Source organism: Cuculus canorus, chromosome 3 (assembly GCF_017976375.1).
Source record: "Cuculus canorus isolate bCucCan1 chromosome 3, bCucCan1.pri, whole genome shotgun sequence".
In the NCBI taxonomy this organism is placed as follows: Eukaryota; Metazoa; Chordata; class Aves; order Cuculiformes; family Cuculidae; genus Cuculus; species Cuculus canorus.
The window spans coordinates 19,885,108-19,902,278 of record NC_071403.1 but is presented as its reverse complement, the minus strand read 5'-3'; the positions used below and the strand labels follow the sequence as shown (position 1 = coordinate 19,902,278).

General features: G+C 37.2%; 1 protein-coding gene across 1 annotated transcript in view; it reads right to left on the bottom strand.

The window, feature by feature from the left end:
• The window catches only part of DOP1A (DOP1 leucine zipper like protein A), a 64,211-nt gene that overhangs the window by 18,133 nt on the left and 28,907 nt on the right, over positions 1-17,171 (bottom strand). The window contains 10 exon segments of the mRNA XM_054061389.1: positions 89-2,096; positions 2,778-3,037; positions 4,194-4,294; positions 8,018-8,170; positions 8,849-9,123; positions 12,153-12,342; positions 12,344-12,778; positions 15,931-16,164; positions 16,547-16,576; positions 17,015-17,129. Of these exon segments, the coding sequence (XP_053917364.1) occupies positions 89-2,096; positions 2,778-3,037; positions 4,194-4,294; positions 8,018-8,170; positions 8,849-9,123; positions 12,153-12,342; positions 12,344-12,778; positions 15,931-16,164; positions 16,547-16,576; positions 17,015-17,129 (3,801 nt within the window).

The window sequence follows — 17,171 nt, the reverse complement described above, 5'->3', positions numbered from 1 at the left end:
TTTTTTAAGAATGAGTTAATCTGGTTGTAAAATAATTCAATAAAATCAAATCCGCTTAAAAAGATTATGTGCCTCTACGCATACATACCTATTATCAGATAATCCTGTTTCATATTTATACTGCTGAATTAAATTATCCAAGTTCCTGCAGAGCTGAAGAGTCACTGAAACAACCACTCTCTGAAGAACTTTCCCCATGTAAGGCAACGTAGAAGTGATAAGGCCAATCCACTGGGAATGCATTTTACAGGCACAGTGCTGGTGTAAAGCTCGTATCACTGCGCAGAGAAACATGCCTTGGCAGGTTATTGGCTGCGAATGTAAATATTGAAGAGAAGTCATCGGCTGCTGGGGACCAATGTGCTCCAGGTCCATTATGGCAAAGTCAAAGCCTGTTTCATTTTCCTCAGGCACAGTCATTACTTTGTGTTCCAGCACAATCAGTCGCTGAAGTACTTTTAGAAGCTGTGACTGCAGAGTACTACCATTGTCAAATTCATCTTCAGAAAAATTTATAAGGCTGTCTTCAGAGAAACCTTCTTCTACAGCCACTATGTTTTTTCCGGCCATCTTTTCACTGTGCCATTTCTGTGCACTGAAGATAGAAGACAGCAGACAATGCAGGATCACTTTCTGAACCTTGCACTTGGACAACATGTCCGAGATAAAACTAGGAAAGCCCTTTGCAGAGCTTTCTATCACTTTTGCCAGCTCAGCAAAAAGAAGTGTCAGAATTTCTATACTCATCATTTGCATATTACGGTTTCCTATTAGATCTTGTGAGGTTACTTTAACATGAGTTGGATAGTGGCTCCGCATATAGTATAAACACAAGGAGATAAGAATTTCAATGTACATAGAGCTTCGAAAGTTATGGTTAGAATCAACTGGGATGTGACTATAGAAATCCTTGCCCATAACAGATATGCGATGCCTGGCTAGAAGATTCTGGAGCAATGAAAGCTGAGGAGTGTATGCATTGTTGACACTGGTTGTGGAGATAGCACTTACAAAAGCTGAAGGATTTGTTTTCAGAATTGCTTTAACTGCAGAAAAAGCATACAATGTCCTTGAAGAGTCATACAGCTGGAGATAAAGCAGCACGTGTTGATACAATGGATGGATATTAAAGTTGGGAGATTTTCGCATTCCTGGGGATCCCACATCACTTTCTATTTCTGAAATTTCTCCTTCTCCACAACTGTACCAGTTTTCTAAATCAAGACCATCACTAAAGAAGACATTTGTTTGTTTAAGCTTTTCTGTTTGGGCTTTCTTCTTCTCTTCATCTTTCTTTTTGGCTATTTTCACCTTTGGTTTTGCACCTAGTTGCTTACCAGCCTCTTTAACAATTGTTTCTTTTTCTGACGTTTTTTCTGGCACCTTTCCTTTGAAGCCAAACTGAATACTACTGTGGCTTCGCTTTCTGGACTTCGATTCAGTGGAAGCAAGAGTGAGATCAGAGAGAGACTGCTGGCTTTCTGCAATACAGGGTGAAGAGTTATTTCTTGAAATTTCATCTCTTAGGTTCTCAAGTCCAGTCTCAGTGGAGGCTGACAGCAACTGGGAACTGTCATTACTAAGCAAACTACTCTGGCTACTTAGAATATTTTGATCTTCACTTTTTGTCATCTCTACAGAGGTGTCCAAAGGACTGAACTTACATGAAGCATCCTGAGAGTGTAAACTTGGTTTAACTGGTTCAGCCTCTTCTCCAAGACCGCTTACAACTTTGCATATAAGATCTGTGACCACTTGTTGCACAATTTCATCAGGTGAGTCCTCTCTCAGAGTCTGAGAACTATCTTGAGCACTCAGACTTTCTGTTTCCACTTCATAACTGATGTTGTCTCCAGTGGATGACTGAGAACATCCAGAGTCAGAACTCTGCAATATCTCAACCTGGTGGTCAGGAAGGTCAAAATCAGACACAACCATTGGTATGGTCTCACTGCTGGTACTTAACAAGGAAAGTCTATCACTCAGGGGGTTGACAGTCAGGCTGAAGTTCTCCATTTCATCCATAGCAAGCTGTTTTTCATTGCTTTCTTTAGGAATAATAAGTTGTTCTTGGTTTACAGGCACATGGGAAAATGCTTAAAGAAAAACAAAAGAAATACACATAATATTTTATTCTTCAGAGTAAGAATTTAGAATTAAAATTTAGAATTTTAGCTATTAGCAAGACTTCAAAGTATAAAGGCATGGTAAATAATGTCTTTCCACTTTAGAGCAGAAAAGAATACTGTTAATATGCAAAAGACACATTCACATAACTAAAGCAAGATTATTTTAGCAGCAGACTTTAGCAAAACAACATAATTCTCTTGTGAGACCTTATGCAATCTTACCTGTGTTTTCATAAAAGAAAAAATAATTAGTACGTTACTAGAACTACACAGTACATGCAAACACCTTCAAACCTTATCAGCATATTTTCAGCCAGCCTCATATCAGTAATCCCAATACAAAAAAGCACCTTATTTCTTGGTTAAGCTTCAAGTCATATTCATAAGTTGTACTCAAGTTCAGTAAGACAATAGAAAATGCTCTGCATTAAAATACTTGCATGTCATCTTAATATGAGAACAATGATATTTTGGACACCCAGACTTGAATTGGAAAAAAAGATGCATGAATGCACATATAAGCAGTAGCTCCTCCAGCACTTTGGTTTGGAAGTTACATTCAACAGTTCCTACTGTGTTTTTAATGTTGCACATAAATAAATAAAGAAACTTAATAAGGAACTTCTTAGAGTCTTCTTGTATACATACCGTCAGCACAGCTAAACTGCTGCATAAATGGCTTTTCATTTTCTTCTTCAGCGGGATAGGGAGATTTAGTCCAATAACATTCAGCCTGTACTCGTTGCACAGAAACTCTCTGAGTTTTTGGATGGAGAAGCAGTAGGAGCAAAGGTTCAAGAACCCTTGCAATATCATGTCTTTGAAGGACTTGATTTAACCAGGCTTGTCCCACTGACCACGTAGAACCATCCAAGCTATTAAGGCTGTCCAGCATGATAAACAAAGATCTAGAATAGAAAGAATAAACCTGGCACATATTCTACACTACCCACAGAATAAGCCCATTTTCATCTAATATACAATAAATTTCAGGACCAGTAAATACTCCGGTCTCTTCTCCATATAAACCACTATTTTCTTTGAAATGCAGACTTTGCAACATTCAGTTTTACATTTCAGTCTAGCCTAATGAAGAAATGCCCAGGAAGGGCTAGTAATAAAGTCAGCTATGATAGCTGCTCTAACAGTAGCAGTTGCATAGTCACTTCAAGCATTTGTCCAACTACTCACATAACAATAAATATTTAACAGTTCAGGACTTCCTACTGTCATTATTCTCTGCTTTTAATAGTTTTACCCTTTAGAATCCTTTCCAGACTTGGGGCAAAAATATATATGTATATACACACACACACATACATATATATAAATATATATATGGGACTTTGAATTTTACTATTTCACACCCTCCAGTTGTACACATTGATAAGCTCTTAGCTGTCTGTACAGACTTTATCACCACTTCTGCAATGAGTGACAATATCAAGCCAAAGACGCAGCCATTTCAGTCTGCTTCCTGCAATTAAGTATACATTAGGAAATTTAAGTTAGCACTTTTCCACAACATTTGTGCTAGTTGAGGAAGACAAGACTAGTTTAGAGTCTGGACCATTCAGATTTTGTTAAGAATGTAGCCTGATATCAGAATACAAAACAAATTCCCTGCTACTTGCTCTAAGTCACATCTTACAGAAAACAGATTAACAAAGGACCTTTCATATTTTAGCACTTACTTGGAATTTTGTTCTTAAGTTTTCTTAGCTTACTATTACTTTCCATTTTCATATAATTCACTTCTGAGCTGACTTCTCTCTCCTGCGCTTTTTTTAATTGAATTGCAGCAAGAACTCAGATACTATGTTCAATATACACAAACATTTTATCCACAGTGGTAGTCAATGAATCACGTGCCCATTCCTGTTCTACTTTTTACAGCTACCAGAAAAACTTACAGCTTAGACAATCATCATTGTGAAAACAATTTTCTCTAACATAAATCCATTTCCTGCCCTCCTTCCTGGCTCTCGCGGTTAGACTGCGACAGTATAATGTAGTTAAAGATTTTGAAGCAAAATTAACTGAATCATGCTTGCAATTACCAACCTGTCAAAGGTGCGCCCAAAGGAAGAAGACTTGTTAATATGAAGGTCACGGGTGAGATGCCACAGCACTGCGAACTTGGCATGAGCTTCCATTCTTACTTTCTGTGAACCAAATTGTAAGTTAGATTTATCAGAATATACTAGCCTGACAAGAACCAGAAAAAGAGAGGCATACAGCAGTTTAAAAGATAATGACATTAGTAAAATTAACTCTTTTGACTATGTGATCAAATGCTAATTTCTAACATTAAAAACAGTAACAGGCAATCACAGGTCTCAGCGAACAATATAGTAATGTGAAAGAATTCTCCCCCATATTGATCTTGTCTGCCTTTGTTTCAAAGTTTAGCTTGAAAAGTTTTAAATACTTTAAGTGAGAGCTTGAACAATATTTATTTTAGTCTCATATATCGCACTGCTCTGTTTTCAGCGAGTTTTTATCTATTAAGGCACTAGAAGAGATCATGAAGAGAGAGCAGGAAGAAACACAAGCTTTTCAATATGAAAGCTCAAGCATAGAGGTAGAAAGAAGAGTCAAAGCAAGAAGAGGGATTTTTAAAGATAGTATCTGGACTGATAGGATTAAACACAGTATCCATAGAAACAAGGAAATGGAAATAAGTTGTCTAGAAAGAAATATAAGAATTCTCTAACTAGATATGGTCTAGACAGAGCTCATCACTTACATGCCAAATTTTGTTCTGGAATTTAGCAGTTCATTTGGACAAACAGGGCATGCTTACTGTTCAAACGACTTCTAACGAACTAATAATATGCAGAATATTTAATGGTGAAGATGGCATTAAAGTAACAATTTGTCATGCCTTTATCTCTTTTCTGCAGCTGATCAAGGTGAAGACTTATTCCACCAAAGTTATAAATAGTAAATGCCACGCTACCATTGGAATACATGGGTACATCTATTAAAAACAGCTTCACCCAAGAGACAAAGAAGCTATTCAGCAGTTGTAGGAGTGAACAAACAAACACAGCAATCAGGACAGCTACACTGAATAAAGCGTCAATATTTCTCTCAAATACAATCAGGGCTTAAAATAAATTACTAAATAATAAGCAGAGACAAAAAGGATGAAAATTACAGAAAGGACACATCAGACAAACTCAAAAAGAAAAAAAAAAAAACGAGCAGCATTTTGGAAAGCAAAGCAAGCAACACACGTATTTCGAAAAAGTATGCTTCTCATGGGAGAAAGAACCCTGCAGTACTGCTGCAAAATACATGCAGTTACACAAAACAATTGAGTAACATGCTGAATACAGACTGAAAAAAACCTAATTCTCAAACACATCTCACATACAGATGACCTGCAATTAAGCACTTGCAATCCATTGTGGGAAGCTGTCAAAAATTACTGTTTTCACAGTAAGGTTGGCAGAAATGAGTGAGAGCCACATGCACAGACAGAGTGGTTCACAGAGCAGCCTAATAAGTGAAACTATAGGTCACCAGTAGTTTTAACAACAGGCCAACTTGTGAAATGCAGTGACTGACAGACTGGGTCACATTTACTTTTGTTGACCTGCTTACTCTCTGGTAGAAAGGCGAAAAGGTAACTGCTTCTGAAATCACACAACCGCGAGTTGCCAGAGTATGTAAGCAAGAAATTCCCTATAGTTCATTCTGTTGGGGCTGTGAAAACAGTTCCTGTATCTAAAATTTAAGGCACTACAAAGGCCTCAAATCAAATGTCAAATTGACGGTCTCAGTTTAAAAAAAAAAAAAAGAAAAAGATAGAGTAACTGTCATGACCAGCAGTTAACCTTAACAATAACAAAAGCTAAGCATTTGCTTTATGTATTGGGAAGTAGAGAATAAATTCTGATAAAAGTCTTCTGCATAAGTCTGTTGCTGAATGTCAAAAAGGCCTCTTCAGTGAGCATGAAACAGGAGGCTCATCAGAGACCTAAAAGAAACACCGTGTCAACAATCTGAATGTCCATCAGCTTAAAAAGATTTTGAAAATACTTTACTTGCACTAGCTAAACTGATAGCAAAATAGAAGTAGTCACTCGGACAACCAAGATCTCTTCTAAAACCCAGCCAGTAGTGAGATGAGACCTTTGAGCAATAAAGAATGGGAGAAATCCACCAAGCTGGGTCATGTGCCCCAAGGAAGCTGTAACCCCACAGGAAGCCTGCCCTTGATCAGGCTCCTGGCAGGACTTGTGGAAAGAGAAGTCCATGCTGGAGCAGGCTTGCTGGCAGGACTTGTGATCCTGTGGGGAGCCTGTTCTGGAGCAATCTGTTCCTGAAGGACTGCACCCTGTGGAAGGGATCCACACTGAAGCAGTTTGTGAAGAACTGTAGCTCATGGGAAGGACTCATGTTGGAGAAGTTTGTGGAGGACTGTCTCCCGTGGGAAGGACCCCATGCTGGAGGAGGGGAAGAGTGTGAGAAGCCCCTCCCCTGAGGAGGAAGGAGTCGCAGAGACAACATGTGATGAACTGACTGTAATTCCCATCCCCCAGGTCCCTGCGCTGCTTGGGGGAAGGAGGCAAAGAATATCAGGAATAAAGTTAAGCGCAGGAAGAAGGAAGGTGGCAGAGTGGAGGGAAGGTGTTTTTAAGATTTGGTTTTATTTCTCACTATACAACTCTGATTTGATTGGTAATAAATTAGATTAATTGATCCTCAAGTCAGGTCTGTTTTGCTTGTGATGGTAGGTGCTGAATGATATCCCTGTCCCTATCTCGAACCATGAGCCTTTCATTATACCTTCTCTCTCCTGTCCAGCTGAGGAGGGGAGTGATGGAGCAGCTTTAGTCAGCTCCTGACACCCAGCCAGCATCAACCCACCACATGAAAGCAGCTCTTGGAATTTGGAAATAAAATCTTGCTAATTACAAACTTACAAGCAGCTCTTTTGTCTTATATTTACATTAATTCATAGAAAAGTAGACAGAATCAAATAATATTTAAAAACGGTCAGAAAGACCAAAGAAAACTAATTAACTGTTGTTTAAAAGTTAAATGGAATTAAGGCTAAAGCAGCAAACTAATAATATCAGCAGAATCACAAGAACATGTCTCACAGAAAAGGAAAGGAACTGAAAACAGATATCAGACTGTAAAAAGAAGATGGTAACACAAAGAGAAAGGCAGTAAGGATACCCCAGCTGAAGGAGAGAAAAGAGAAAGCAAAAGGATAGAAAGATAAAGAGGACTATACATGAGTGTCTCAAATAAGGAATCCGACCCCACTATCGAGAAAACAGCAGAGACACCGTGATGACAATAATGCGGCTGTTGCTCTTTCTCCATGTTCTGCAGAGAAAAGGAAGGAGAAAATCTAGATGCTACACTAGGACAAACTATTAAACCAGATGGAACAGTTAGGTGAAATAGAAGGGAGCACACCAGTGTACCGGCTACAGTTGGTTAGGACATAGCAAAAGAAAGCGTGCTTGCATTTGATGGAGCTGTACAGGGAAAGAAGAATGGTTAGGACAACTGGAACGGAATCTAGAAAACCTATATTCAGTTACTAACATTACAAACACTTTCATAGGTTTATTAAACACCAAGAAGTCACGAAAATAGGGCTCAACTACTACAGACATAAGGCTAAGTTTCTTGTGATTGGGTATACAGGAAAGAGAGTGGTAACACCAGAGGGTAGACAAAACTGATGTCCTACATACAAGTAAAATATAAAAGTGTATTAAATATTTGAAACAATAAACATAAGGTTTGTTGAGTATTGAAGTTATTCATGCCCTCCTCTGAGGCACCAAGTCGTTTTTATAAACATATGTCTATAGCAATACTTAAGCAATCTTTTAGTAAATATGTGAACAACTTGCCTTGTCTCTGTGAGTCAGCTGCTGACTAATAACATCTTCACAAATGCTAGAAGATGGAACGAGGTTGTGCAGCTGGTAGAAGAGCTCCACACTCTTCTGATGATGCTGAGGAGTTCCATCACCCAACTGGTCCCAAAGAGTTAAAGCTATATGCTTTGTACGTGAAAAGAAAAGTTGCAAGAGATGCAAGTGAATGAGTATCATGCCTTGCTTTGCTCCAGACTACACTGAGATCTAAGTAATGATGAAAGACATTAAATATGATGATACCATATGACCAACAGGCAATCTATAAAACAGGGTATTTTTTTGTTTGTATGAACATAAGGAACTGTTTGAAACACTGCAATTATTTATGACATAAAAAAAATTCCTTTTAGGAGTAAGAACATGCAGGTATATCCAGAGATAAATTTTCATTTCAATGTAATCAACTACATAATACACCCTTCTGCTGATTATCTTTCGTAAATGACTTTTTAGATAACTTACACAAATGTAGAAACTGGTTTACCAGAATCCTACAATATGCACACCTGTTTCACACCTTTGCTAATTAGTGATGCTATTCAATCATGCTTTATTCTTATTTTAAAAATAGTTATTCAAACCAGGATTTTCACCCAAGCAGTCAGCAAAACAATCAGTGGGAAAACTTACTATGTATTTTGATACAGAGTCCTACACAGTTTACAACTGTTATCAAAATACTCGGCATGAAAATTTGGTTTAACCACACTAAGGATGGTAAAATGGCCAAGACTGTCAGTCGACTTTAAACAGCCAGGAAAAGAAGTCCATAGAAAACAGCAATGAGATACTGCATTGTACCTTGAAGAAATCTGTCTTTTCAGCCATGTATCTCAGATTGCCTTGAGTAAGAGGAGGTCTGATGACCACAGCCACTCTTCCTTGGTTAGGGCTAAGAGGCTGAGCAGTTTCCACACTGTTCAGATTTTCTCCAGTGACGACAGCAACAGATTGAGTCAATCCAACCAAGTCCATCACAAGGGAAATAGTAACCCCCTGAACGCTGAAATCGATTGCTTGCTTGCAAGCATTCATTAAAGTCTGTAGCCACAGTGGAGGCTGCACTTGTTCACAGTCTGAAATTAAAAAAAAAACCAAAAAACCAAAGATGATACATTAATTTAATGATTTTAAATATTATTAGATTTTCCTCTTATCCCATGACCATACACACACTTGTCCTTTATCTTTCATATTTCAACCTGCCTGTTATATAGGTTTAGGAAAACATATGCAGTAGAAAGATACTTCTTGATTTATCTCTTATCTTTAAAACAATCAAATTAGGAATGAAATGCTATATCACTTCAAACATTAGGTAAACAAAATTAAACAGGAAAATTTGAACAAGACAAATTTTATGGAAATGCATCCACGTGATTTCACATTTAGACAAAAACGGACTTTTAGTAGTTTGCACATCCTTTCAATGACATTCCTCTTTCAGAAAACTCTTGACAGCAATAAAGTCTTAACATTGTAGCTTTTAGTCTGGAATAATTCTATAGCATTATTTTTATTCTGTGTTATATTATATAGATAACATATTATACATAGATACAGAATTCTTAGCCTACATATAAAAATAATATATGTAAAGTTTAAAATCACAACAAAAAATAGACCTTTTCCTGGCAACACTTTAAAAGTAAAATTATTTGTGCAAATGAATGTTCTGGGTGTCAGAAACTTGATCCTATTAGATCATACTCTGCTTTCACTTTAGGCAGTTGTTTTCCTTTTCTTCCTATCTCCCCTTAATACCATACACTGGCCTGATAACACAAGCACCTTTCTCTGAAGTTCACAGTCAGCTCCCCAAAATGAACAATGCACCCTTTTATTTCAGAGGTGCCAAAAGTAATTTGTCTTAGAACTTCAAAAGGACTCCATTGATTGCGTTCCTAAAACAGGCAAATGCTTTCAGAATCAGACACAAGTGAAGAAGTGTTAAAATACAGCATGAATTTAGAATTAAGAAAAGGATGATGCAATTTCTAATTTCATCCACAGCAGCTAATTTTGCAGTGTGAATTGTAGCCTAAATATACCTAACATTTCCGCATAATGTGCTAGAATTTACAGATATAAACATTACTCTGAGATTGACTCAGTTCCCTTTTTAATTTCTTCCATCAAAAGTAACACACATTTATGTGAGAAATTAAGCATACAGCAAAATTTAAGCACAATTATGTGTTCTATCAATATCAGATTAATTTGGCTCTTTCAAATAAACAGACTGATGACTTTCGCCTTTGATTAAAGGCAATTGGGTCACATGACGAATGTAACCCATCAAAAACATGGTCCAAATTTAGGAACACTTCAATAAAAACAGCCTCTTCTGCAGCAGAAAACATATCAAGAGGTGATGAGGCTGGTGTGCAAATTACGGTAACTCCCATCTCCCATTATCCATCATCTATTCTACTGGCATTCTCTGTTATGGGAAGCAGGACTCCCAGGACAGCAATGCAGACCCATTCCCATAGCTATTCCCGTTTGCCCTGCTGTTCTGTACAACAGACGTTTAACTCAACAAAACCCTTCCCAGGGATTTCAACCACCTACAATTTATGTTTATTCCTCAGCCCCACTGTTCAATAGAGTGCAAATGCAACAGCACAAATGGGAAGATTCAGATGATGAAAGAGCAATGCAAATCCAAGACATTTAAAGTGAAAAGGCTCCCTAGAATCACCGCCTTCATATGAGGCATATACTACTCAAGATGTACAGGCTTTCTGCTTTAGAGTTTACAAGACAGCAATAATCAAAAGTGCTATATCCACAGGAAAGTAATCAGCAAACAATTAATTTTTAAAATACTTTTAGTCTTCTGCCACAATACTCATTCGTAGGCTGCTGTGTTTGGGGAAAAAACCAAACTACATTTTTCAGGGTCATGCTATAGAAGCACAAATAACCTGTGCTAAGCTTGTTCACAAAAGGTGACACCCCTTCAGCAATACAATACTCTTTTTTAATAATCAGCCATAACCAAGTTGTCTTCAACTGACATAAATATTTGATAGGTCTGGATCTCACAAAATCAAAGACGCGCTCTTCTCCTGAGCTGTATAACAAAGGCATACACAATGCACCTTAAAGACTACTAGAATGGAAGCAGCAGTTACGTTAAATTAACACACTTGTTTCTAAAAGCCAAAAAACTGTTCATCTTCAGGTAGTGCCCACCACTCAGCCTGTAATAGATTTTGAAAGTTGTGGGTAAGAACAGAACCTGCAACCATGAAATTCCCTAGAACAAATAAAATCACCGAAGACAACTGTGACAGTAGCCTAAATTATTGTAAATATATTTCTTGCATGCTCCAAGCATATCCATCATGACAGCAATTTGAAGCAGCAATTCTCTGGCTACAGACCAGAAGTCGTCAAAATTAGAACTGCAAAGTGAAGACCTTACAAACTGTAAAGAGGATTGTCCATCTAAAAATGGCACATTTTACAGTAATCCAGAACTGTCAACATTAATCACATTTCTGTATCTGAATGTCTTCATTTATCTGTGAACACATTAATACTTCACAAAACCTACCACTTTTATTTTGGTTTCAAATGCAACTGTGGCTAGAAGAATTGTTTGCAAGACCTGCTCCTTTAATAAGAGTAAAATAAAACTAATTAATTTCTTATCTGGTATGACTTTCATTGAACAGAAGCTTATAATTTTCATGTATTGCACAAAGTGATCAATGTCCACATCAATCCATAATTGCTAAAAAGATGCTAAAAACCCATTTGATGTCACCTGTGGCTATCACAGACTATGACAAAGAAAACACCACGGATCCATACAGTAAAGAGGAACATTTGAAAAATCTAGGTTCTACTGCCAGGCTTCAGGTTTCCTAATTGAAATTAATTACTGTCAAATCCTATATCAGCAATATTCTTAAAATCTATGAGAAAATAATTTCATTTCCAAAAAGCAGACCAACCGATACACAGAAGGAAAACATTTCAGAGAGGAACAGCAAACAGCAATGCGCACAAAGCATGAATACTACAATTTTAAATTGCGGGGGTCAGGATGAGGGGGGGAACAGCAGCAAAGAACAAAGAAGAGTGCATTTACCAACTTCAGTCTTCCCAGGATGTAATTCTGAGGTACGGTTTCCTTCAGCAATATACACGGGAAAGCTCGAACATTCAAGATACAGCTGACATGCAGCAATAAAAGCAGGAAGGTATTCTTTTGGTGTTTTTTTCTTGTTTGTTTTCTTCATCTTAGCATCAACTTGTGATTCTCTGTCCCATTTTGTGGTCCTGTCCTTGATCTCTCGTGGGGTCTACCGGAAGCTCTGCCCCTAACGGCTGAGACAAGGAATTACTCTGAATGATATACAGGTTGATAAATCTGGTTAAAAACTGTTGGACATACTCCAAACAGCACTGCATTGCAGTCTTTTGGATCGTTTTCCCACTTCGAGTTGCTGTTCCCTGTGTCATTATGGAAGGAGGCTGTACAATGGTTTCCTCAGATCCCACAGTTGATGCTGTCTCAGTCTCTGAGGATGTGCTACCAATAATAGGAATGCCGGTTGCCCCGTGACCTTCATTCAGTGCTCTATCAATGTCATCAGTTGTATCTCCCTGGTACTGTACAAACTCAGTGAATCCACTTTCTGATGACCGACTGCTTGGAGGATTTTCACCATCTTCAAACACATCATTAGGATTTTCAAGTGAAACCGATGGCACCTGAGTGAGATAAAAGTTAAACGATTGTTCAAAATGGGTTATTTAGGTACGACAGAGAAAATATTTGTTTCTCCATTTGAAAGAAGCAATTTTATTCCACAGTTCTAAATCTATTCATATAAATACCTTTTATGCAAAACCATGTTTGATGTTTCAGTAAGCTTGCTAGATCAAGCTAAGCTAACTATAAAAGAAAAAATCCCCATTGTTTATCAAGTAAAACACTTAAAATATTATTGTTTTTAACATTTTCTATATATAACAAAAATGTCTTTTTATGAAAGAATGCAGCAATGCATAGGCACAGGTATCATTAATTTGCACAGCAACATAACTCAAAATCTTCATACATCAAAGAAAACCCCGCACTTCCAGCAGGAAGCAGGACATTGAACTAGGTTGCTTACGGTCACTTTAGCTAGCAAGATTCTCTTAATATTCTTAGATTTTAGCAAGTTCTACAAAAGGATAAGATAATATTTATCTGTCAATCAGAAACTGCTGCAGTCATAAAGCAGTAAAAATTGCCTGCAGGCAACAAAGGAAAAAAGGAGGTGATAGCCAAGTAGAATAGGAAGACTTGACGGAGTAGGAAAAAGTACGCACTTCTCTGATCATGCTTTTCAAGTTCCCACTGTACAAGGGAGCAATCACATTAGATATTAGATTAAATTAGTCTAATAGGTGTTTAGATGTATTACTGATAGAAGAGCCACAACTACTTAAGTTTTGTCTCTTTAGGAAAGCAGGATCAGCGTCATTTAACTTTACAACTATAAGTTGTCAAAACATCTTAAAAAAGTAAACTGTGGAGCTGTACATGAAGAATAAAATCTTTCATAACCTAGAAAACATTTTTTTCCACTTCCATATTCATACTAATACTGCCAGCTCAATTTCTCAATAAAATTTATGTTCTTTGACTTAAGAAATTGTCTATTAAATGTGGATGGAATCTTAATTCATAGATGTATACATGGTAGAAATTAACAAACCAGCATCTTTCTTTTTATATACCAATCCCAAGATTTGGAAGTCGGGGATTTCTTTCAAACACAAAGTTTTATAATTATAAAAGAAGAAACAAACGTTCATTTAAACACTACTAACCGTTTGGAACTAGAAAGAAAAAAAATCACCTAGAAATGAAAGGAGGTTTGATCCAGCAAGAACAGTTCTCCATGACTCACTGTGCACCTTAATTCCTCATCTGTTCAGAATATGCATAAATCTGGTGAATGATTTCTACTCAAAAAGAACCTATACCTGCTTTCTGGGCTGTTCTGATCCCCTATAGACTCGTTGGTAACTGGTAGCATAGTCTCTGCTTTCTGGTGAGAAAGTGAGGTGGATAGGGAAACGACTTACACAGAAATGCATTGATCACTGGGAGTAAATGCAGGTGAAGAACACACCCACATACTTCTCTCATCTACCTAACTTGTCAGCAATGGCAGATGTGGCCTGAGAGCTAACGTGCCCAGAAGTTGTCTTGCTGTCTGACATCCTAATCACTAGCCATCTTAAATACAGATTTTAAGCATAATCTAGAAACATGAATAACTTATTCATGAATAAATAAAAACAGAGACATTATTATATATGGTGAATTACATCTTCCTTTACCAGAGATGAAGTAAGAATGAAAAGTTCTTTGAGACCATCTCTGGTATTAATAAGTACCAAAAAAAAGCTTAGAAAGAGATAAAGGGTGACTCTGCTTTATAAAACACAATAGAGACCAGAAATATGGTAATTAATTTCACTCTGTCTCTTAACAGAGGACGCGGCCACAAACAGATCAGTTGTAATTGAACAAAAAAGGTCACTGAAGGTTCAAAGGGCAACATCGTTCAATCAAAACAGGATTTTTAAAAAAAAAAAACAAAACCAAAACAACAAACCCTGGCAGGTATCAGCTGGCTAAAAAGAATAAGGATAGGATCCTGCATAAAGGATGAGGGAGTCCCAATGGACAAGTTGAACATGAGCCAGCAGTGCATCATTCTGGTGAAGAAAGTCAACCACATACAGGACCATATTAGCAAAGGTATAGCCAGTAAGTCAAGGCAAGTGATTAGACCCTTCTGTTCTACACTTCCTGGAATACGGTGCCCAAGTCTGCACTCACTAGTACTCAGTACATCAATGTTTGTTTTGCAAGTCCAGTGTAGGGCCACCACAGGAGCAACTGACACAGCAGGAATGCTCAGAGAATTGGATTTGCTCAGCATTAAGAAAAAGAATGCTAAGAGTTGTGGAAAGGGAGATGGTGTCTTATTGCTGTCTGTGACTTCCCACTAGGTACATGGAGGCACGTTCAGAAATCCACAGCTAAAGAAGAAGAGTCAACAAACAAGCTGCAACAATGGAAATTCTGATTAAATGACAGTTGTGGAATCCATATCCTTGGAGATACTCAAAACTAAGCTGGATATGATCCTGACTGACCCGATCTAGCTTTAAAGTTTTTTCTAACTAAGAAAACAGCTCTGCTTTGAGCAGTGACCTGCAACTGTCACTTCCAACCTATGTTACTTCATGACGTTCCTCTAGTTTCTTCAGCAGGAGAATAAGGATTTCAGGGCATGTCACTTAACATACCTTAAGGAGCTATGGTTGTGCAGACCAAACTATACAATGCAAAAAGAGAAAGAAAAAGAGCTGCTGGCTGGTTTGTTACTTCTATTTATTACTAAAACGATTTTAGGAACTAAACAATGACAGTAACTAACTGATGGGTATTAATCTGTCGCACATAAACAGAGTGAGAGGAGAATTTACATATGCCTGATAACTCAACCAAATGAAGAATTCTTTAAGTCCAATTGTTCTACATGATCAGACTATCCAAGTGTACTGCGACTTCAAGCCTCAGTTGATGAGTTAATTATTAGGCCCTCATTCTGAAGTGATTTATACATGTACAATATTAATCTAGAATTAAAAAAACCCCTTAAGAATCAAGATCTTTTACCACAATGAAGTATATAATTATATTTTTTTGATGAAATACACGTTTCACATGTATTGCATATAGTAAACTAAATCTAATCAGACTTTTATGTGGTTCATCACAGACTTAGAAAGCCCACTTGCCCTTTCCACACAAAAAGCATTTTACCAAGACGCTGAAAGACATCATCAGTTACCTTCTTATTTTCCCATTCTTTGATGGAGCTGCTGTGTCCACTAGGAAGCTGCAGGACACCATCCGTACCAGCAGATAGCAATGGAGGTTGAACCTTACTAAGGATCTTTGAGCAGAGTCTGAGAGAATCAGTAAGCTCGGACAAGTGCAGAGTATGAAGATGGCTTGTCAACGCAGAAATCATTCTGAGCAACAGTTGAGGCAAGTGTTCTGTCTGTATTTCAATGTAAGTCTCCTAACAAAGTAATGGTAAAACTCATTAATTGTAACACCAAATTTCACCCTGAAAGTTATCTTCTATAACAGTGGTACCTATCATTTGCGTTTAAAACATGCAGAACTTGAAAAAAGGTACATTAATATCTCAATAGCCAAGAATAAGAAATACATGCTTTACTTAAAAAAAATACAAAATTAATTTTATAGTTGGGGTACCAACAAATACAAATATATTTAGTTCTTCTTCATTACATCTTATCCATTATACAACAAACATTAAACATAACAATAAGGCTAAACAATGCTGCTCCCGTTATTTTAATAACCTTAATGTAAATGTTTAATAAAGAAAGATGAACAAATTAAGAACTAAAAGGAAAACAGGCTGATTGCCATACCTGACACAGCACTCTCATACTTCTAGTAGGCTTTAAAATGAGAAAGCAAAGAATTGAAGAAAGACAGGTATAAGCACTCTCAACAGTCTTTGCTACATTAAGCAATATCAACAGAAAAAGAAGATACATCTTATCATGACATTTAAAAAAGCCTTAAAAGAAAACTGCATATCTAAACTAGCATCTCAAACTACAAAATACTACACTTGTAACAAATATAGTGCAGTTTTAGAAAAAAGAAATTGAGGACAGACAAAAATTTTCTGGTATAAGCACCATAAGAATCCACTTCGGTTACACCCAATCATTCTCACAAGAAGCATAAAATGAAACCAAAACTTCCTCTAAAGGTATCCACCAATTTACGGCAATACATTTTTCAAGAAAAATAATTAAACAGATACAGTATTTCTGTAGACTATAAATACACAGAATCCCAGTATTAGCAACAAATAAAGCAATTCTTACCAAAGAAACTATATCCAACAAAAAATCCACTAACAAGCAGAAATTTGTCAGGGGTAACTCAGATTGCTCACTACCACCTCCAGGCCCAGTTTGAAGTCTGGCATGTAATGTCCTCCTGCAAAATTCAAATAGGGTTTCACGATGTTTTTCCCTCCCC